We start from the raw sequence: 22,534 nt of genomic DNA, 5'->3' as shown, positions 1-22,534 counted from the left end.
GATTGGACACTAATACTACTTTATTGAAATGAGACATTTGCTAGCATTATACTGTTACTGATTTTTTAAATCACTTTGGATGATTGAAATTAGTTGTTATCAATAGTGGTTGTAAAATGGGTTGACTGGCCTTAAGGCCATTGATTACAATCAGGAGTTGTCTCAATACATGCATCGTTCTAATAATAATGTCATGGGGAACGTTTGGTCCCTTCCTGTCATCAAATTGCTTCATCAAATTTCTTTTATTCACCGATGTTAATAAGCTAATGTGAGTGTAGGCTAAAGAACCGAAGCACTTAGTATTGTCCTGTGATAATTTGCTGAGATAATTAGCTTTCTCTAGAGAAAGCTAATTATCTCAGCAAATTTGTGAAACTAATCACACTAACATTAACATTTCATCTATCTAAGGTGTCATTATTAATATAAAACATATAAACACATAACATGTAGAAATTTGTATTAGTTTTTTATCAGGTTCTTCATCCCACATGTCTGTCAAGTCAATATTGTGAGTTTATTTAATTCACAGCTGCACAAATATTAATAGTATGAAAGCATGAATATGTGTTTTACTACATAAAAGCGGAAACAGAAATATGTTTGTAGTGATCATGTAAATGGTTGAGAGGTTAATGCCCGCTAGGACAAGTAGTGTGAAGGGTGTCGGAGTTTGCTCCTTCTTTACAGCCGCTTATTATTCACAACAGGCGATTGATAATATCACAGGAAGGAGTGGGTAGTAGGGAAAGAGTCTCACAGACTGTCATCAAATATTCCTAAAATGCACATAATTATGTTTTTTTTAAATATGTTTTTATTTGAAATTGAAGTCGCATTAAAGCAAGTGGCACTATTTGGCTACTTTTGGCTGCCAAAATAGTTCTCTATTGCATTAAGAATGGATGATGACACAGCTTCTGTCCAACTGCTCGGTGCATTTTGCCCAATCAGAACCATAACAATGGGAGTATAATACATATATGGGATAATATTCGAATCAGGTGATGCTTCATAAATATAATTGGATTTGTTATATCAAAGGAACAATTTAGCAGTTTGAGAAAGTATACTTTAATTCAACCTTTGTTTAAATGCTGAGATATAACAGTGTCATTTATAATATAGCAGCGCAAAGATACAGCAGGAGATGTAGGCATACAAACAAAACTATTAAAAACACATATTCTTAAAATCAAAGAGTAAATAGAGCATTTAAGAATTCAGGCTAAATGAATCAACTTAAATAAGACCAGGTGGGAGTCAGATAAGTGATAAATGAGCCAATCTTTAGATTCTCCTGCATGTTAAATTCAAATTTAGCCAGAACTTTCCAACATAATACAATCGTTTGAACATGTTCAGTGACAGCCCACATTCAAAGCAGTCATGGAAGAAATATTCAGAGGCTTTATTTAGGAAAAAGTACAAATATAACACTGTATTAAACATTCTGTTACAAAAATATAACTGGAAACGTCACTTAAGTTAGGCAGGATTAGCATGATTAAACTACTCACTGCAGAAAAAACGTGGCCGTGATTCATATTCTATCGCTTATTGTTTTATTGCGCGGCTATTACTCATTACGTAAGATCAGTATTTTACTGCTGCAATTAGTAGGTGTAAGCAGATGTACATGTAATACATATCAGGCTGTAGAAGATGATGATTTTCATATTTGTTTAATTGCTGACATGAAAAAAACTGAAAAAAGGCTCAAAGCTTAAGGTGACACTGTGAAAATGCTTGCTGTGTAAAAGTTCAGTAGCAATCTTTAAAGTATTCCGTTTCGCTAAATATTACTTTATATAGTGCCAGTTCACAACACAAATAATTTAAGGACACTTTGAGTTCAAGACCTTACAAAATTACAGAGAGAAAGCCAATAATCTTTGAGCAATTGATGGCGGGGAGGACAAACTCTTATTTTTGATGAGCTGGAGGCTTTTTAAAGAGTTATTAAGGCCTCCTGACAATAAAAATACAATCGCTGAGCCCAGAAGTAAAAAATATGTGCACAAAGTACTAAATTATCAAAATTATTGAAAGAAAAAGCACAAAATTTGCAAATTGGAAAGCTAGAACCATGAAATTGTGAAATGTATATATGAAAATGGCTTAAACAACTATTAAATATAGTTTTGAATTCATTGTTAACCAATCAGCAGAGCGTTTCAGCTCAACTTCAGATTGCAATTTCATCTTTGACAATGCGTCGCAATGAAGTAAAGCCCTGTGCCTTACAGAGAGGCAGTTCCACCCAGCCTCAGCATAAAGTTCACCATGATCAGTATTCTAATTATCATTTATAAAGATAGCTTACCATAATCATAAATAGCATTTAACAACTGAACCGTGGCAGCAGAGATATGCATGTACAAAATGTCCCTGGAAAACTTATTTTAATCAGTGCTAATGTGGAGGAAAGCAGGATTTATTTCTATAGTAGATAAACCAGTTAACAAAAAGACAGCAAACATTATAGAACATTCTGTTTATTTTGTGTCTATTGTTTTTCCAGGCAAAGGTAATCCATAGTATGTAGAGTCACAGGAGTGCCACATCAAAATATAAATAAATAAATAAATGTGGAAATATAAAGAGAAATAAATAAATAAATATGGAAATATAAAGAGAAATAAATAAATAAATAAATGTTGAAATATAAAGAGAAATAAATAAATAAATATGGAAATATAAAGAGAAATAAATAAATAAATAAATGTTGAAATATAAAGAGAAATAAATAAATGAATAAATAAAAAGGAAAATTTTGTCTTTGCTTTTACCTTTTCTGTTTTTTCCTTTTATTTATTTATTTATTTATTTATTTATTTATTTCTCTTTATATTTTTACATTTATTTATTTATTTATTTCTCTTTATATTTCCACATTTATTTATTTATTTATATTTTGATGTGGCACTACTGTGACTCCATAATAGTACACTAACCCCATGAGCTGTTTTTTTTTTTTTTTTTTTTTTTTACATTTTTGTAGGAGAGACTGTCTGGAATTTGACAATACCAGAACCACATTGCTGGAATCCTAAATGACCTTATTACTTTGTTTACTGAAGTATTAACATACAGAATACTAGCAGGATGGCAAACCAGGCAAATGTTTGCATCTGAAGAACAATATTTCCTTTAAGTCTGTTTGAATATTCATAGATTCAGTGAAGCAATTAGAGTAGTTACTGTGAGTTCAGTTTGTTGACACAAAAACAGTACAGGTAGCCAATGAGTTTTATAAAATGTGGGAGAACCAGTTTGTCAGGACATTACTCAGTCATTCACCTAGATCAGTATGATGTGGTACATTGCTTTGAAGACAGCAATGTTGACATTCTGGAGTAGTCTGAGAGGGCATTGAAGGCAGATGTCTATGCAAAACTGGGGCAGCCATCTCTGAATACAGGAGAAGATCGAGGACACCACTTATCATGTACTTATAATGCAGAACTGAAACTTATAATTACCATGACTTGAATCAATAGTGGTTGTAAAATGGGTTGACTGACCTTAAGGCCATTGATTACAATCACGAGTTCTCTCAATACACGCATCGTTCTAATAATAATGTTATGGGGAATGTTTGGTCCCTTCCTGTCATAAAATTGCTTCATCAAATTTGTCTGCACAGACACTAAGTACCACAATAAATAGTATCATTCTCACCTGAATATTTCCTCTCTCCCTTTAGTTTGTACACACCACAAACATAATGTGAATACTGTTAAAATGGGATATATAGCAAATTGGAACAGTTAAGTGTTGAAATGAGTGTCTTCTGAAGGAATACTGTCCATAAAACAACTGAAAACCAATGCTTATGCCTGACTTAAAAGCAATTTAATGAGGAAAAAAGTAATAAACTCACAATATTAACTTGACAGACATGTGGGATGAAGAACCTGATAAAAATAAAACAAATTACTGCATTTTTGTGCTTACGTGTTTTATATTAATAATTACACCGTAAATAGATTAAGCGTAAATGTTAGTGTGACGAGTTTCACAAATTTGCTGAGATAATTAGCTTTCTCTACAACACTAAGTTCTTCAGTTCTTTAGCCAACACTCATATTTGTTTATTAAAATCTGCCTGCAGCAACATGATACAAAGAGTATCTGATAAATATCAGTTTTGCGTAGTTTGCATATTCACTCATTTGAATGAATGCGATGTCATCTTGTGATATCACACCAAAAAGGTAGTTCATGAAGTGATCTCATATCCTGCACAGTTGCTGTAATTATGTGTTTTACTATTACTTGCATGGCAACAATGCCATTTTTTGCAATTTTTTTTTGTTTACTAGCAGCTTGTAAGAATGAAATGAGAATATTTTTTACATGCATCTAGTCATGCTGGTTATAAATTATTCCTCACATAGTTTGTGATTATTTTAATAACAAATAGTGTATGTCAGAACACAGTGACACTTAAAAACAGGAAACACTAAGTTCTACTATTATCCCTTCACTGAACACATTTAGAAATGCTTTTCTTTGTCATACTAACTGCATTTAATGATACATACCTGGATATGTGTTTGTTTTTAATACATGCATTTCTCGTCTTCCACCATGATTTACCACCATGATGCTAGCACATTTTCCAGTCCATTGTCACCGTATTTTTTTCCTTCTTTTGTCATCGTTTACATTTGATGTTTCTAGCTTTTATTTTGAGATTTTGGGGGCGCTGTTGTTCTTTTTAGCAAAATTTGTCAATGGATGAAGGGCGCATCGTTGCTGAAATGAATGACAAGATGTTGAATTTCAGGATTTTTCTTTTTTACCTTAATACAATTGGTTGGACAAAGGTCAGTGTTTAGATCATGTCATCAAAGCATAATGCATGTAATTTGAGCATTTTTCTGCATATTTAAAAAATGCAAAGAAAGCTTTTAAATTATTTTCATTATTTGTTAAATAAATGTTTGACTTAATTCTGCAAAAGTTGGCATGGATAAAGTGTATGCGGCTACTGAGTGGCTCTCTGTTGCTTTACTTCCAATGCCAAGTCAAAATAAAGTACCCAGACACAGATGTTTCTTTAAGCTTGGCTTAGCAAGGAGTCCACTCACTCAGGACAGTTACATCACTAGGTGCCAAGCCTCAGGTGCCACCGGGTGCTAAGCAACCGGAGATGGTGGGAAAAGACGTGGAAATAGGTTCTGCTCGGAAGTTTAGTTCATCTGTCTAATCAAGTTACATCAGAGACTCTGTTCTACCTCATTACATTTAGGTCGATTAATATCTGAATAAGAAGCTGAGAGACCCATAAGAGATTATGTAATACACATAGTGCTGGATGATTCAGTGGGTCCTGGAAAAATGCAGGGAATTATTGAAAGAATATGCCAGATGTGTTGTTGAGATGCTGTCATGGAGGTTAGCCCTGTTAAAATAGTCATTGTTTTTATTTTTGCAGCATAATTTGAATTTTGAGAAACTGACATCACATGTTCATAATACAGAGTTTCACTTTAAAAAAAAAGAAAAAGTGAGCAGCACTTTTTGATAAACTGAGTTATCTATTTTTTCAATCTATGAGAGGTATGCATGCAGATTGTAAGAACAGAATTCGGATTGCTTTTAAAGGTTAGGTACATAACTTGTTTCGGGCGTTGTCTAGAGTAAACAAACTCATATTTATTTGAATTTAGCAATTATTAAAATTCACAATGAACCTGCTACATAAAAAGTTCTGGTGTTCTTCAACTACACGTTTGGCTATTCAGTCACTGAAGCCTACATTTCTCTCTGATGTGTATTTGTGGGAAAAATAGAAACAATTCTGGGCAAACACAAATGAATGTAGTGGAAGTATAACGTTCTCAAAAAAATCTCTTTATTAGAAAACTATGAATTCCAAACAGCCTTTCACATTTACTTACATATACTTAGTTATACTGCAAATATCAAACAAAAAACATTAAAACAACAGAAACTCAGACAGGACACATACCATACTTTATGTTCAAACTAAGCAAAATACAAACATATTTACTATTTGAACACAGTAATGTAACTATTTTGCAGTTTCAGTGCTTATGAGAGACTGTGCAGTGAAAAACTGTAACAGGTTTCACATATGTACTCAGTTGTCTGCCAACAGAACCATTTCATATTCTTTAATGCTAATTAAAAAGTGTCTGAAACACTGTAACTGAATTTCAAATTTCCTCCATAGTCTAAGCTAGCTTCCGCTCCTCATCTCTGATCAACAAATGAACACAGTAAGGAATGACAGCGACCACACCCAAAGGTATTGAAGCACTTTTGCAAAATGACAGAAAGTAAAACAGAGCCTCAGTGTGAGTTGGCATTTTGATGAAATCATACAACTGCAGAAATGTGAGAGTTGCAGTAACACACATGAGCTTAAATACAGCTTTGTAGCCATTCTTGCCCTTACAGCTTTGAACGAACATCTCCGAGTTCACCGCCAGGCCGAGACCGAACAGAGCTCCCAGGTTTCTCACCAGACCAGCAAAAGGTGTGGTGTCGAGGTGGATCCAGTCTGGATTAGCACACCACTTCTTGGCTTTAGCCACTGACCACAGAGGATCGATGCCCATCAGTTTGAGCAGCAGGTAAAAGCAAACAGCGAAAGATAAAAGGAAAGCATTGGCCCGCAGGTACACTTTCAAGCTTGCGTTGTAGACTGAGGGGATGTGATCAAACACCTCAGCAACCAACATACCTACACGATGAAGAAAAAACAGATGATTGAATGTGGCATCAAACGCAGTAGTATATAAAAGATAAAATATGTGACAGTGAAGTTGAGCATACCAGTGAAAAGACCAAGAATGACCTGATGTGGGAAATGCGTTGCAATGAAAACCCTTGAGATGCAAACACTTATCTGAATGACCCAGAAGACCATCCACAAACAGGACCTCAGAAGACGAAACCTGCAAGGACACAAATATTCAGTCACAAAGGAAACACTCATTGCATTCTGTAGGCACAGTGTCACTTCTCACCTCTGAAAATTTCCGACAGTTGAGACACTGGAGGGTCGGGCAAAGTTTAGCGCAGAGATGATCATCACATACCAGACACATGATGAGCCCATGGCATGACCAGATGGACTACCTGTGCAAAGAAATGCCAAAGAAGGTGTCTGGAACTGTTTTTTCAATACTTTTATTGGCTAAAATGTATTGCATACATACTAACCTGGCCCAGTTTCACATGTTATATGAAACTGCTCCAACTGTGGCATTGAATCATTGTGGTAGAAGTGAGTTTCTTGCACCCACCAGTAAGGCCGCTGTCCAAACAGAATCCTAAAAAAAGAACATATTAATGTCTATATATACACAAGATTAAGATCAAATATGATCCTCAGAGTTGACTTACCATTTGAAAATAAGATTGAACCAGTCTCCAACAACAGCCACCCATATCATCTTGGTGCCAACATTATGACTGAGATGGAACCAGAGGGGGAAATAGACAGAGAAAATATTGCGAGGGTCCCCCACTGTTGACATGAAGTTGAGGAAGTCATGATATTCCCTGTAGTTGTTCTGCAGGTGCTGTATAACCAGCACACCAAAGTTGTAGACGAAATCCATCTGGCTCCCTTTCTGTGTGCACAACTGCTTCTACTGCCCCAGTCAAAGCAGCATGATCGCTTTATATCCCAACCTGGCACCATAAATCATTCAACAAAGCCATGGCAACAACTGCAAGACCTTCAGATTGAACCCATAAGGAATCAAACAATGTGTTCCCAAGCTATCAGAGCTCAGCATTTTAAGACATGTTACAAAACTGTTTACATCCTGACTGTGTAGCCATTAGATGTTTCACAGAACATTGCTTTTACGATTGTTAAATATTAGCCATTGAACACACGAAAAGAGACCCACGTAACAACCTGGATCTTTTCAGCCTCATTAATATTCTCATTCTCAGTGAGCATAGCAACAAAATGGGCTTACCATAATACTGTATCTGAAAAACACAGCCCATCTGGCATCCACAGCAGAGTTTACTGAGTTCATCTAGCACTACTGAGTTTTCTTCCCATGTTGAAACTACAGGAATCTGAGAACTTGCACACAGAGTACTGGCAATGATATATTTTTACTGTGCAGGGTTTGGGCTGGATGCTGCTGAGCAGTTTAGTTGAGAACATCTGAAGTTCCTCAAAGTGGCCACAAGGTGGAATAAAGCTGCAACAAAAGCAGAGATGTATAAATATGAATTTAAACATACTGCAGAATATAATAAACGAATATGCTATTTAATATGTAGGCAGAAAACATACACTGGCAACTTAGCACCTCTAAGATATGAACAAGGATGATAAAAAAACGTTATTAGCCAATGTTTACACGGAAGTAAAATAGTAAGATGTCATTTCCTGTTGTCAGTGCCCGCCTCCCTGTGTTCGAACCGCGGATTTTTGAAAATAACGACCCAGTCAGTAGAAACAGGAGTTGTCCGCCGGCTGCGACGTGAAACATGTGCGTACTGAATGCAAACTTAAATGAACTAGCAGCACCATTGTCCGCTTGTTAAGAAGTCCTTAGTTTCATTGCTGCCAGACCTAACGTAAATTTTGGGCAAGCACACTTACAGCTAACTAGCTAATGTTTCCTTGCTAACGTTAGCATGCTAATGTTGCTAGCTGAGCTCATAATTTGAAGTTAGCCAGTGTCGCTGTTTTCGTACTTTAGTCCTGGTTACCATTGATTGTATGCAGTGACAGTACATCACTGTCGTACATGAGCTGTCAATCTAAATCTAACGTTTTTCTTCACTTTAAATTAGCTACGTTAACATACGGAAGGCTGTACACAATTCGGACTGTTTAGACAGTGTTCTGCCAAAAAGTTGCCATCCTTTGGAGCAATATCTTTACGCCTCTGCGTAATTATACCTGGGACAGAGAGAGACAGCTTATAACCATGACCTGGATGACTGAGGATCTACATAGGCATTGGAAACACTACTATAGTTTTGCCTACAACTATCCTAAAAGACATGCCTGATTACAGTATGCAAACAATTTTTTGGTCAAGCACACTGCCAAATGATTTATTTTATTGAAGTCCGTACAATAAACATGATGCTTTTCTTTCTTTCTTTCTTTCTTTCTTTCTTTCTTTCTTTTTCTCTTTTTTTTTTTTACACAGATTCATATCAGAACATCATGATGTCCATTACTGACCCAAACATGAGTGTTAAGTTCACCAGTACATTGGAGGAGACCCACAAAAAACATCTTGAAACATATGCAAAAGTAATCGACACGACTGTTGAATTGCCCGAGTCTCACAGTCAGTTTGTGAGCTCAGCATTTGGTAAGTTTCAGATATTCTGCGTCTGTATGTTTCCCAACCTTGTTTTTTGAACTAAGCTGGTTAAGCCTTTCAAATGTGGAGCACTGTAGCTTGTCCCTGTTGTATTTTACTGCATAATATTGTAAGGAGTACTTTTTCCAATAGTATTTTTAACCCTTACTGTTAATCGGGCAATTCATATTAAGAAAACTCATGAATGGTATATTTATCATGTTTAAATTGTAATGTAACGTATGTGTATGCAAGCCTTCTTGAATCCACATGTCCTCTGTTAGCTAGGTTTTTCAGGCCGCAGTAGGCTGGGATTTGGAATTATTTAAAAAAAAAAAAAAAAACCTCCTTACCTAGTGTCATTCACAACTACTCAAAAGAGTGCGGATAACTCTCTCATTGTAAAGTACAGCTTGAAAAGTTCTTTCATGAAACAGGAATAATATGTCAACAAATGTATGACACGATTTTTTAAAAATGTGATTCAACAATACTGTTTGAAGCTAAATCTGTTAGTCTAACAGTTCTGGTATGATATGAGTAGTGCCTTGCTTTAAATTCTTTTTCTTTTAACCTAAAACCAAATATTTACAGTGTGGCATTGTATTTTGGGAGTATTTTATGATACTGAGAATGGCCCAGGAAATCAGGAATGAGGACCAGGTGGATTATCATTCACATACAGTTTAAGTATAGTTTGCAGTTGTTCTTAATGCTAGATTTAGCTGATTTGAATGCTTATTTATTGATATATATATTTTCTTTTATGCAGATACATGTTTAAAAAAGTTTAAGGATGATGAGATGCTGTTTGACACAATACAGACATTCAGAAAAGGTGAGTTTCTGCTTTAGTACTCAACCTACATGCCATGCCGTTCAGTTGTAGCTGTCTTGTATATGAATGCCACATATCGTCATTATTCCTATCTGTATTATTGTTTTGGCACTTTTGTGATAAGAAGATAACAAGCAGTTTCATTGTGCTGTGTCAGGATGTGCTTGGACTGATGCAATCTTTATCCCCTAGACTTGGAACAAAAAAAAGTGTCATTGAAGGGCAAACGGCAGGCCATATCTGAAATGATATCTGAGATTCAAGAGAAGGAGATGCAGAAAGAGGACATCATCCAGAAGATTGAGAAACTGAAAGAAGAACAAGCCAAGAGAACAGAGTGTAAGAATATGTTTGAAAATTGAGCTGATGGCATATCGCAAACGTAAATTTGTGACTAAAGCATACAATGGTTTTAGTACTTGACCTCCGCATTTGTTTATTTTTTTCCCTTCACAGTAATTGAGTCTCAAAACAAAGCCAACAAAGATAGACTGAGGAACCTTCAGAAAGCCAGAGGGGTCTTTCACGATCATTTGGGGATGGAGATACGAACAATCCTTGGCAAAACTGAACAGGACAAAGGTATGCCAAACACATATATTTCTGTATAAAGTACTTTTATTCAGTCCTCCTGCTTGTAATATCCACCAGTGTTTTGTACATTAATAGAAATTATCATTGGGATTTTCCAAGTTGCAATCTTGCTTAGAGCTTAGACGGTTTTCTGCCCTGGTGTACCTCTTGCCTGAAGCTTGTAGGCTTTTAGTTTAAATCCTTGTTTGTGTTTCTGGGAATTCTGTCTTATGTGGCTTTCAATGCCAAAAACTAGAGCAAATATAAATGAGGTAAAAAAAAAAGAAGAAGCAAGAAAGCGCCTATTATAGCACTGCATTGAATTTTTACGACTCCAGCGTCGAAGTGGTTTAGTCAGAAATAATTGTTGTACCAGTCAGAGTTCAATGATGTGGAGGCTGGGGTAAGTATTATTACTTGAGCAGGGTCTGGTGTACCAGATTAGAAAGGAAAAGAGAATGTCACAGAACTGTCACATCTTTGTCACATGCATAAAAGTAACTACCGTATAACTTATTACAAAAAAATAAAAGCTCCTGGGATATAATTAGTGAAAACTCTGAGTTTGTTAACTCTGAGATGGGGACATTTTCACTTCCAGAAATAGAGTCAACCTAACTTGCCCACTGATAACTTTTATTCCACAAAACCTCTTTCTTTCTCTTCAGTTTAACTGCCAAGTCTGAAGGAGCTGTCAGACACAGTGTCTCATTTCCTTATGCATACACTAGATATCAAAGCTCATATGAGATTGCATTAGTTTGCAAAGTTTACATTTGGTGAGAAGATCAAAATCCCAGTTGGATATCAGTTCTTAGCCACAGCCTACCTTGACTAAAGTTATCTTTTCAATGACTGGTCTATTATCGTTGGTGTAAGAGAAACTACTATCTCTGTCTTTATACTCACACTCTGTGTACCGAGTTCAACACTAATATTTGGATAAAACATTCATCTATGAATAATGACTTCCCATGCTGTGATTGGTGGAACATTCTTTGGCTTAGTTATGTCATATTGGAGATAATTTTAATAGAGAATGGAATATCTTTTATTAGTCCCACAAGGGGAAATTTTCAAAGTGACAGCAAGAAAAATCCAGAGATCCTGAGTGAGCAGCTAAAAATACTCAAGCAAAACTAAACATGGGTTAAGAATACAGTTTGGAATATTGTTTGCATAAAATTTGATCATACGGTCATTAAATGCTGTTGAATAAGTGCACTTCAATGTAAATAGACATAAAATGTTCACTCAGTTTAAAATTATGCATTTTTTTCAGTTCTTTAAAGCACCTACATGGTTACATGATGAGACTACAGCCATAGTTCTATAAAAATTAGTGCCTTATCTGTTTGATTTAATCTTCTGCTTCCAACATCATGGATACAGCTAAAGAAATGCAGTTAGAAATTTATTGCAACAACAATTAGGGATCCACTATTGTAGCAATTATAAAATAAATTTCAGTCCGATAAATGGATGAAGGACACTCAATAAAATGGGCACAGTCAGACATTATTTTTATCTCCAGTACATTAAAATGGAGGCTCTGCTATGCATTTTCCTGTTGCCATGGTGAATTGTAACGTCAGATTCCCCTCTTCACACTCGTAACTCAGAGGGAACATACTCTGACTTGACTGAACTAACCCTCATCAGCTGTTCTGATACTGAAAAGCCTTTTTGTGTCTTAGTGTTTGCTCATTAAGAATTTAAAATGTTCATTTCAGAGTTTATCAAACCTGTTTCCTGGAGCAGCTCCCTGGTTTTGACTCCAGATAAAGAAAACATGCCCAGAAAACTTACAAAATGTGTTTGTTACCCTCTTAAAGGTAAAAAGTTGCAGTTTGTTTTCCGGAACATCAACCCTTCTAAGCAGGACAGCGCTTATGTTATCACGATGGGGATTACAGAAAATGGATCATACCAGAGTAAGTTACACTCACATGTAATTTATAGTAGAAGCCTACAGTGTTCTCCAATAGCAAATTTTGTGTGTTTTAAGGAAATTAGCAAACTGATATTACTAATATTAATCCACTTGCATTTGATTTTTGATGCTTTTAGAAAATGCAACTTAAAATGGCATAGACAAGAATTTTGGGATCCTTAGTCTAATAATTTGTAGTAAATCTGTTTGATCCCATACTGCTGCCAAGCCCTTTTTGTAGCTCTTAATGAAACTTGTACACTTCTCAAATGTTACTTTGGCTCCCCTCTTGGTCTGTTCCTGTTTGGGTTTCCTCTCCAACTACAAATTTGAACTTTTTTTATAGATAGTCAGTTGGATTAGTACTCTTGACTCACAGAAGCCCTGGACAGAATGATCAAAATATGTCTTTATCCATTCTTGGGTGTTTTTAGATGTATATTTTGGGTAGCTATCCTGTTGAAGAAGCCATGTTTCCTTGCAGGGGTCCTTGATAATCCTCTGGTTTCATTGTGTCCTGCACAGATCCACCTTTACCTGTGTCTGAGGCACTGAAGCAGCTCTTTAACTTTAAGTAATTCAGGATTCAGCATCCAGGATTGACAGTTCAATCCTCAAAGGAGCAAGTTAGCAGGATAAGAAGAAACTTGATTATTCTAGCCTGATAACTGCCTGCTAGATCAAATTATTAAGCCATTTTTGAAGAGCAGGAGCCCAGACTTTGGTCTTTTCATTGTGTTTGTTAATGTTTATATCATGAATCACTGTCAACCTTATCTTGAAACAATCCTTTTAAATGTGTTCCACACTGTTTACCCAAATCCTGAATTTTCACAGTTGTTTCCAGTGACCCCACCCTGGAGTGTCTGTCCGTCTTGGAAAACCAGCTTCAGCAGACCAACAATTTACCAGCATTCCTGGCAAAAGTCCGAAAGGAGTTTATCTCTCAGGCTCGCTGCTCCAACACCATGCCGTGAAGTTCTCACTACAATGCAGACTAATGAAAGCAAGAGGGATTACATGGAGAGTCATCATAAGGAGATTCTAGGTCTGTAAATACATCAGCTGCCTTGTTCGGACTCTTGGATCGGAATTTCAAATACACTTTTCTTGGCAATAATTAACAAGTGTCCAGACTTTTTATTGAGAGAGCTTAGGTATGTTACAGATTACCGGAATCTGCATATTTCATGTCTTTTTAAACCCTGGACTTCTTCCTTTAGAGAACATGTCTTCTGGTGTGCAAAGTTAAAGGACGACACTTTTAAAAAAATATATGATCATTCACATGTTGATGTAAACAGTTTAATTTTTTTTGTCATTGTTACTCATTTTACAGACTGTAGGGATATCGAAGAAGTAAAACAGTTTTATTTTCCTGTCACTCATACTGATATAATAAAGTATGTGTTTTTAAAAATACTCTGTCGCTGAGTTTGTCTGTACACATTGTAGTATAAATAATGGAAACAATTATGTGGGTATAAAAGTTCAAATACAGAATAAATTCTTAGATTAACGAGGAAGGACAGTGAAAGAAAATCGGATCCTTATTGTCAGCAGACAAATGTGTATTAAATTGAATGAAATTGTTGGTGCACAAACAAAGTATTTTTTGTGGGTGCAGTTTTAGTACTGCAGAATTTAGGAATCTTCTCAAATCATTGTGAGTCTTTGCTGCTCATCAGGCGTCAGATGATTTAACACTGTCTAGAATAGGCAGCTCTTCCACATAGGTTGATGGGAAATGGCCTGTCTGTCCATTAAGAGTTCCAAACCACCAACCATTTTCTTCCTTGGCCCAGATATCTAGAAGGTCTCCTATGAAACAAATCATTTTATCAGTTATCGGTCTTTACTGTTGATATAAATGATCTCAGTTGAGTCACAACATACCTTCTTTCAGAGTCAACTCGTCATCGTGTTCAGGTGTAAAATTGTACAGGGCCTTGCATTTTCCTATACTGCACAACTCTGGTGTTTGATCTGTGGAGTATTTTTCATCGCTTTAATGTTATAACGCATTCCCAGATGTGACAGTTATAAAACAAATCTTATTTAATGCTTTGTAAATGAATTACCCTGTCCGTCGTCGTCATCTGTGTGAGGCGACACTCCGTTTACAGTGCTGTCACACTCCACGGCTGCTGTTTCCTGTGCAGCTCCGGTTGTGGAAGTTTCCTGGTCGGTGATGTTTGGTGAAGGCTCCACAGACTGCTGTGCCACAAACTGAGCCGGTCCTTTGTAAATGATGGACGCTCTCAGTGACTGTCGGGACCGACATGGTGTCCTCCTGAGTTTGACTGGACGAGTCAGCTGGACGACACTATGTTCACAGTCCTTAGGCAGAAAAGGTGTAAATTTATTGTTTTTAAAAAAGTTTATGGAGGAAAAGAAATATACAATTCTGCATGTTACTGGTCTTAAGAAGACTTATTGCACCAGTAATAAACTAGTTATTGCAGAAGACATAACCTAATGTCCTGAGGCACTGTTTAATGCTAAATACTGAGTTTGCATTAAAATTAATTAGCAAGTTGGCAGAAAAGTCTAAATGGATAAATATTTGAAATGCCCAGCTAATGCTAGTGTAGTGGTATAAATGCAAACTGAATCAAATAGATTCCAAAATGAGTTCCTGTATATAGAGAACTGATAGCCTAATGTGAAATGACATTTACTTTAAAATCAGATCAGATGAAGAGGTTGTTGAGCTACAGATGAAAACGTTTGTTGCATTTGCTCTATGTATTTACAATCACTAGTTACATAGAGAGCTTTCTTAACCCTCCTGTTGTCCTCATTTACAGGCACCAAAAAATATTGTTTCCTAGTCTGAAAAAAAAATCCAAAAATTCCCCAAATTTGCAAAACCTTTTGGAAGAAAATGCCAATAATTCCCTAAAAGTTTCCCTTAAAAAATGTATTTTAAAAAAAAATCCCCAAATTTTGCAAGAAAAGTCTTGTAAATATTTTCAAAAAATAAGTAAAAATCTTCAAAAAAATCCTGAAAATATCAAAAGTGATTACATATATATCAGTAAAACTTCTAGTATTTTCTTTAAGAACATTCACATAAAAAATCCATTAAAATTCGCTGGATTTTGGAGAATTTTTTTGTGAATATTCTTTAGAAACATTTTTAACATTTCTTTTTTTCCCACCAAAAAATATTCAAAAATTTCCCCAAAATGTTGAAAATGTGGACATTAGAAGTTTCACTGTGAAAACATATTTTTTCCCCACATTTTCAAACTTTAAAACAGGTCAATTTTGACCTGCAGGACAACATGAGGGTTAATTTAGCAATTATAGAGTAACCAAATGAAGAATACCTTACAGTTATGCTGTCCTTTTTCCCTCATCTGTCCAGTATAATTAGTCCAGTGTTCCACCAAAGCCCTTGTTTTTTTCTTTAAATGCCTCACTGATGTGCTCTTTTTTCTCACCTCAATAGTTTCCATTAATTTGAATGATTCATACCAGTAACACTGCGGTCACAAACCTTCCATGCAAACCAATAAGCTACCACATAATTCACAAGCAGTCTGTAGGTGACTCACTCATCTTACCTTATCTTTCCATTTCAAAATGCTGCTGCTGAATCGGTGGAATGACTTGGGCTTTCCTTCTAGTTCAGACAGCGTCACAGAGAGCTTGCAGTGTGTGGCCTCGAGAAGGTCCAGTTTTAGAGTACTCTGGATGGCAAATGACGTTAGCGATCACTTGAGAAAATCAGATTTGTTATCAATTTTAAAGCAAATATCCATCCACTCTGCACGCTATTTACCTCATCGAGATGCTGTTCAGTTTCCTCAAGGTTCTTTTGGTTGGAAAAAGATGGATTTTCAGAATATGTTTTTATCAGCTTTTCAATTCCTGCAGAAAAATTTTGATATTAGAATGACAAAATGAATGACCTCGCTTGTGGACTGTCTGCTCAGTCTTTGTACGTGTTTAAACCGACTTACCTTCGCAGTCTTTCTTTGTTTTTGCAATACAGACCTCCAGACGCTCAAGTTTGAGCTTGATGGCATCTCTTCTTCTGTCTTTGCCCATCAGGGATTTGCTGTCTTCCTCCTGAACACAGATAACAGGGATCTATCATGTTAAATCTATCATCGTCTTGGTTGAAAATCGAACATTTAATGGCGTATTTGTTAAAGCTGCAGGGTCTCTGTGTTGCAGATTTGCGTGGGCCACGAGTGCTTTGTGGAAATTTTAAATCCAATTCCATTGCTAATATTGCACTGCGCTCATGCATATTCCTCTACAATGCTTACATTTTATGAAATAATTCTATTGAGAACACATCATGTTTTTAAAAAATAAACCTTATAGCTAGTTATTTAAAATGTACTGCACAATAATATGCTTACTAAAACAGTAAATACACAGTAGAGCATAGTACAGGATTCATGTCAGGCCCTGTTCCAAATTTACAAGCTGATTCTTGTATCTGCAGTGAACACACTCATGCAAAAAGATGCCCCCTGCAGAGACCACTGGGTTTGTCTTTTATCGGGTGAGTGACTGAATGAGTTTGTTGCCTGCAGAAAAAGCAAATCATGAAATGTGGACTTACAAAATAATCAGTCATCAAAAACTCTGCTTTGTTATCCTCTGCTGTGGTGCTGTTTTCCTCCACCAGCTCTCGTATGTCTTTGTCCACGTCCACCCTTAGGGCGGCCTGTTCTATCTGTTTTTGACCCTAGAAGCAGCAGAAGGGATGCAGATTGTAATCATATCCTGCAAGTGATTCCACGTGTTCGGGGATGGAGGTCGGGATGTCTTACATGTTTGAGCGTCTGGCCGCAGCCGGACATGTGGAGGATGTATCTGTTCAAAATGTTGTGCAGAACTTCAATTCGCTGTTTCTCCAGCTCCTGTATGATCTGAAAAGAAGAGACTCTTCAGACAGCCTCCTGGTCATGTCATGTACTCTGGTGAATCTAACATATCTCCACTTGTTGGATGATTGTCATTTAACCCTGGTGTAACATTAACAAAGAAGCATAGAAGAAAATGAGGCCATCGAGTCTGAATGACTGCACAGTAACTGGAGGATCATGTGTTTGAGGCAGCAGCCTCGTGTCCTGCTGAGGTGTCCTTGAACAAGGCTCTTTCCTTATTTCTCCTTGTGCTGCTGTTCCCTGCTGCACACTTTATAATGTGTGTAACTCTGATTATGTGGCATGAAATAAGTTGCAGAATACATCATGTTGACTGTGAATATCAACAAACAGGATCTGGGTGATGAACTGACCCACTGCTTTTAGACATTTCCTGCAACTACACACTCACTGGTTCAGCTCTTATCACCAATAAGATGCCCTTGAGCATGACTCAAAAAAGCCACTCTTGATAAGAGTGAACAGCTAAATTTGTGCAGAATGACAGAGCATTTTTTCCCACCTGGTAGCAGGTTTTCAATGTGTTTTCCCACTTCAGTCTCATCTGATGGCCCTCCATGTTGATGTTAAAGTACTCCTCATCCACCCGCGTCTGCATCTCTGCTGACTTAGTCAGCCTGTTAAGCATCTGCAGCCAAGAACAGTGGAAAAGAAAATCATTAGCGACTGTGCCGAAAGCTTTTCCAGCGACTTTTCTCTCCCAGATCATGAAAACGTACGCAGTGATGAAAATATAGTAGCTTGGTATCTTGTACCTTTTGCTTTTCTTTCTCTGTGCAGATTTGTCTGTTGTTTTCCACAAAGTTGAACAGGGCCTCGTGCTCTCTTGTTAGTCCAACTAGTTTCTTTTTTATCTGTTTTAAAACATAAGAAACATGAGATATTCAGCTATCAAGATAATCACATGACAATATTATTGGTGTAAGAAAATTAAATTGATAAACAACATTGCATTCAACACTTTTGCGTGTGAAAAAAGGTGGGCCAGATTTAAAACATAGTGTCCAATCAGCTTTCATGTAAAGCATTTTTTTCCTTGTGAGGTGTTTCTGAAGAAAAAAAGGATGCAATCTAACATATTGCCTGTGACAAGATTTACAGTACAGTACAGCAGTGTATCATAACTTATTGTTTATTAAATCAAGTATTTATTGATTTATATACTTTGTGAAAATCTGTCATATAAATTAATTAATTCTAATGTTCCTTTATGCAAATTCAAATTAGTTACCTGAGTATTTGTTACTGATGTTATTTTGCAAAACATTCTCAATGAATGCCTCGCCTTTAACAACTGTAATGCGGTTTGACACATTCAGTGTGCAGCATGAAGGTTTGTGGAAGCCTTCATAATGCACAGGGCTTGATAGCAACAGTCAAATATCCTTTTAGATGTGATTGTAACATCAAAGTGACTCATGATAAATGCACCTATTTTGTGTAAAGGTTCTAAAGTCCTGTGACCATTATGTGCTCTCTGTCACTATAATGAGCAGAGACAGTGGTTATAGCCGGTCATAACACCGTCATGGCTACACCCAACTTCATAATGTATCATCAAAAATTCTGAAATTCTAAGCTATTATAATCCCTCAGAGTGTTGTGATCCAACTTTTAATGGCTTGTAACTGTTTTAACACAGCGTTATGCATTATTAAAGCTTATATCAACCCTGACAATGCATTATGCAGGTATCTATAATACAACCCTGTAAGGCCCTCACTATAACAATTACTGTAGGTAGCTCATTATCTTACAGCCAAACAACCATTTTATGGATTTAGAATTCCACCACAGCTGATTCTTATCTTGTTATATATTTCTAACACATTTTTTCCTTTAACAAAAAAGATTCCCTACCTTGAGCTGCTCGCTCCAGTTAGCAGTAACAAGCTTTCCATTTCTTTCAATGGCATTGTCAAGCTATCAAAATGCAGAGGAGGGTTAGAGACACATTATGATGTGACTGGAAGCTACAACAGAGACAGACTGATACAAAGAGAACAAGTTACACACAGGCCTCTTCCTCTTGTTATGCTCCTCTAGGACTTGTCGTATTTCCAGAATTGCTTCTTGATGAAATGCGTTTCCTAACGATCTGAAATGAGAATGTCACACCGTTGTTCAACTCCACATTGCCCTATCATTTCCTTGTTTTGTTTGCTGTGGACAGGTTGAGCTATGAGGTGAACTGGGGTTGAAAGCTACCTGTGGGCGTCTGCTCTCGAGTACATCTCATCTGACACATGACACCAGGCGCTGTAGGTGGAACTGAGTGGGGAGCCAGCATGAAAAGGTTAGAGCTTTGGGCTAATTAGCCTGACACCTGCCTGTGTTTTGATCATATCTAACTTGCCAGGTGCATGTTATTTCCCATGATGCCATTATTTCCCTTCACCACATGACAATTAGTCCCAGGAAGAGGTCATGTTAAACACAGGACAGACAAAAAAAGATAGACCCATTTAAAAATTCAGCACTGTGTCCCTTACTTGTTTGACATTCCTTTAGAGGCCCTGATGAGTTTGCCAGCAAGTTTTTGTAGCCCTTTAGCATAAGTCAATTCCAGCTCAGCCCTGTAAGGAGGAATATGTGGCAGTAACAGGTTAAACGAAATCCGGAAATGTCTCTATATCCATAACAGTACTGAACCTACCTTTGCTGAAAAACTGTCATAAGCTCTTTGCAGAAATGCTCCCCATTCTTTGAGTATCGTTTCACATTCTGATAGAGCTGGTTGTACTGAAAGACAGCGAATAACTCCGTGAGACTGAGCTGTGGGGCAGCAAACACCTGAAGCAACGGAGCTCAAACCAGGACAGAGCTAGTTGTGATTGTGATAGATGTGCGATCTGTCTACATATTATCTGCATACTCGGTTTTCTGCTTTACTCCATTGTATTTTGAAAACAAACACTACCCTCATTGTTTTAAAATATATACTCACAGTGCAGGTGCTGATAGGGTCCTTCATCTTAAGACTGTGGCTGTTTGTTGACTTTGAACCTGGAACTTTGACCACTCTCCTCCCAAAGTCACTCATGCGGAAATCACCTGAGCTTGTGCTGGTGTGCCACACAAAGGAAAATTCCAGTAAAAGGGGTGGGAAAATTTTTTACAAGTGTCAACTGAAGCTGGTGGCAGGCGTTTGCTATCTACGATGGCAGGTCAGTCTGCTGCAGGTAGACAACAATCACAATTAAAAAAAAAATAGATGAGAAAACTGCTTCACGTCAAGTACCACCTCCTAATAAGTCACCTTTTAGAAAAGGGCTAGTAAATACTTTACAGATACTTACAGATCTCTGTAAGCCATTATGGAGAACAGCTTTTGGATTGTCAGAATAAGTGCAGTTAAATATGTTCAGGCATCAGGAAACTTTCTTTAACTATTTGTTTTTGCCATTTGTAAAAAAAAAAAAAAAAAAAATGGAAACGAGCTTTAATGACAGCACAGACATGAACTTTTTAAGTTTGTGAACTTGCAAGCAAACAATCACTGTCAAACACAGCCAATATACTAAAAGAAGAAGAAGTATTAAATGTTGATAATGTCTAAAAAAAAACTCACTAATGACCATTAGATCTGAAGCTGTCAGTGTTAGTAAGTTGTAAATTAATGGCTTGTGGTCCAGGAACGAGATCCAACCACTTTTTACAATTAGGCATTCTCAAAAATGTGCTTTTTTATTGGCTTGAAACAACAAAAACAACCTTTAGTCAATAATTTTTAACCATTCTTAAAGCCATTAATAAAGCCATTAGTAACCACTTAAAAACCCAGTATCAAGGCTGCCTTAATGGAATCTGGTAATTGTGGAATGCTGTCATCTAATGGAAGAATTATTCGGAATGACTGATATTTGATCACAGACTGTAGGATTATTCAGTGTCATGCACCATGGTACATGTCAGAACAGCCGTTGGAGGTGAATGAGTTTTGTTAATGCAGAGTTGGAGGAAGTATTCGGATCATTTACATATGTACCAATACAGCAGAATAACAATAATCCATCATAAAGAAAGCTCCTACATGAAAAAAGTAGTAGCTGAAAGTAAGTATTAACAGGAGTAGGTTTTTGAAGTAATAATTTAACACATGGACACCAGACACACCTGAAGGGGTCATGATATAAGTGTGAGAGGAAAGAAGTAGTTCTCATCTACACATTTGCTTTCAATTTTGGATTTACTGACTAATCTTTGATCCTTAATCATGTTTACTTTGATCGTTTGAACATTTTTTGAAAACCATGTGAGAAATTTAGAGTGAAAAACGCTGTTAGGTTAACAACTCAAAGACATCTAAAAATCTCTACAGTGAAATAAGATGTTAGACGCCAATAAACAATCTTTAACATGTATTTTAACAGCTTGTTGTGCTATCTATTGTAAACAAAATCTCAAAAGTAGCTAAAGCAGTGGAGTGAATGTACAATGGCTCAGTGGGTAGAGTGGCCGTCTTGTAACTGGAAGGTTGCCGGTTTGATCCTCGGCCGGTCGTGCTCATGTCGAGGTGTCCCTGAGCAAGACACCTAACCCCTAATTGCTCCTGATGGGTCGTGGTTAGCGCCTTGCATGGCAGCTTCCGCCATCAGTGTGTGTGAATGTGTGTGTGAATGTGACGTATCGTGTAAAGCGCTTTGGATAAAAGCGCTATATAAATACAACCATTTACAATATTTCCCTCTGAAATGTAGTTGAGTGCAAGTATAAAGTAGCACAAAATGGAGATGCTCAAGTACCTCAAAGCTATACTTCTGTGCAGTTTTAGAGTGTTTGCACTTGGCCACTTTCCACTACTGTGTTTTTATGTTTCCGGAGAACACTGCTGAGAAATCATATATGCCCCCCTTTAGCCTTTTTTCACACCAGACATGTTGACTTATTTATGTAGTAACCGTTTTTCTACCAGCGCAGCCTCTCACTGATGAAGCTTTTT

General features: G+C 36.8%; 3 protein-coding genes across 6 annotated transcripts; 1 reads left to right on the top strand and 2 right to left on the bottom strand.

Annotated features, from left to right (window-relative positions):
- Nucleotides 1-5,847: 5,847 nt before the first annotated feature.
- On the bottom strand, nt 5,848-8,168 carry LOC110964738 (glucose-6-phosphatase 2). Of its 3 annotated transcripts, none has more exons than XM_051959033.1 (6): nt 7,977-8,168; nt 7,390-7,513; nt 7,207-7,316; nt 7,011-7,122; nt 6,817-6,938; nt 5,848-6,724 (listed from the first exon to the last, which is right to left on the bottom strand). In XM_051959033.1, exons 1-6 carry the CDS (start codon nt 8,005-8,007, stop codon nt 6,213-6,215), a joined length of 1,011 nt encoding a protein of 336 aa, XP_051814993.1. In that variant the 5' UTR covers nt 8,008-8,168; the 3' UTR covers nt 5,848-6,212. The 3 variants fall into 3 exon arrangements, with proteins under 3 accessions (XP_051814993.1, XP_051814994.1, XP_022069233.2); XM_051959034.1 differs by having other exon boundaries at nt 7,390-7,458; XM_022213541.2 differs by having other exon boundaries at nt 7,390-8,168.
- A 243-nt stretch (nt 8,169-8,411) lies between these two features.
- On the top strand, nt 8,412-14,101 carry spc25 (SPC25 component of NDC80 kinetochore complex). 2 transcript variants are annotated; one of them, XM_022213547.2, is made up of 7 exons: nt 8,412-8,504; nt 9,177-9,344; nt 10,108-10,173; nt 10,366-10,512; nt 10,630-10,755; nt 12,582-12,680; nt 13,517-14,101. In XM_022213547.2, the coding sequence occupies exons 2-7, from the start codon at nt 9,194-9,196 to the stop codon at nt 13,654-13,656; spliced, it is 729 nt and encodes a 242-aa protein (XP_022069239.1). In that variant the 5' UTR covers nt 8,412-8,504; nt 9,177-9,193; the 3' UTR covers nt 13,657-14,101. The 2 variants fall into 2 exon arrangements, with proteins under 2 accessions (XP_022069239.1, XP_022069238.1); XM_022213546.2 differs by lacking the exon at nt 8,412-8,504 and adding an exon at nt 8,582-9,037.
- nostrin (nitric oxide synthase trafficking) lies at nt 13,971-22,442 on the bottom strand. The gene is made up of 16 exons (XM_022213545.2): nt 20,540-22,442; nt 20,249-20,334; nt 20,085-20,168; nt 19,801-19,863; nt 19,609-19,690; nt 19,453-19,515; nt 18,348-18,446; nt 18,095-18,220; nt 17,476-17,574; nt 17,265-17,390; nt 16,651-16,759; nt 16,470-16,558; nt 16,252-16,377; nt 14,761-15,019; nt 14,576-14,665; nt 13,971-14,500 (listed from the first exon to the last, which is right to left on the bottom strand). Exons 1-16 carry the CDS (start codon nt 20,633-20,635, stop codon nt 14,364-14,366), a joined length of 1,734 nt encoding a protein of 577 aa, XP_022069237.2. The 5' UTR covers nt 20,636-22,442; the 3' UTR covers nt 13,971-14,363.
- Nucleotides 22,443-22,534: the final 92 nt, after the last annotated feature.

This window comes from Acanthochromis polyacanthus, chromosome 14 (genome assembly GCF_021347895.1).
Source record: "Acanthochromis polyacanthus isolate Apoly-LR-REF ecotype Palm Island chromosome 14, KAUST_Apoly_ChrSc, whole genome shotgun sequence".
NCBI lineage: Eukaryota > Metazoa > Chordata > Actinopteri > Pomacentridae > Acanthochromis > Acanthochromis polyacanthus.
The sequence above is the reverse complement of the archived record's forward strand: the minus strand, read 5'-3'. Positions and strand labels throughout refer to the sequence as shown.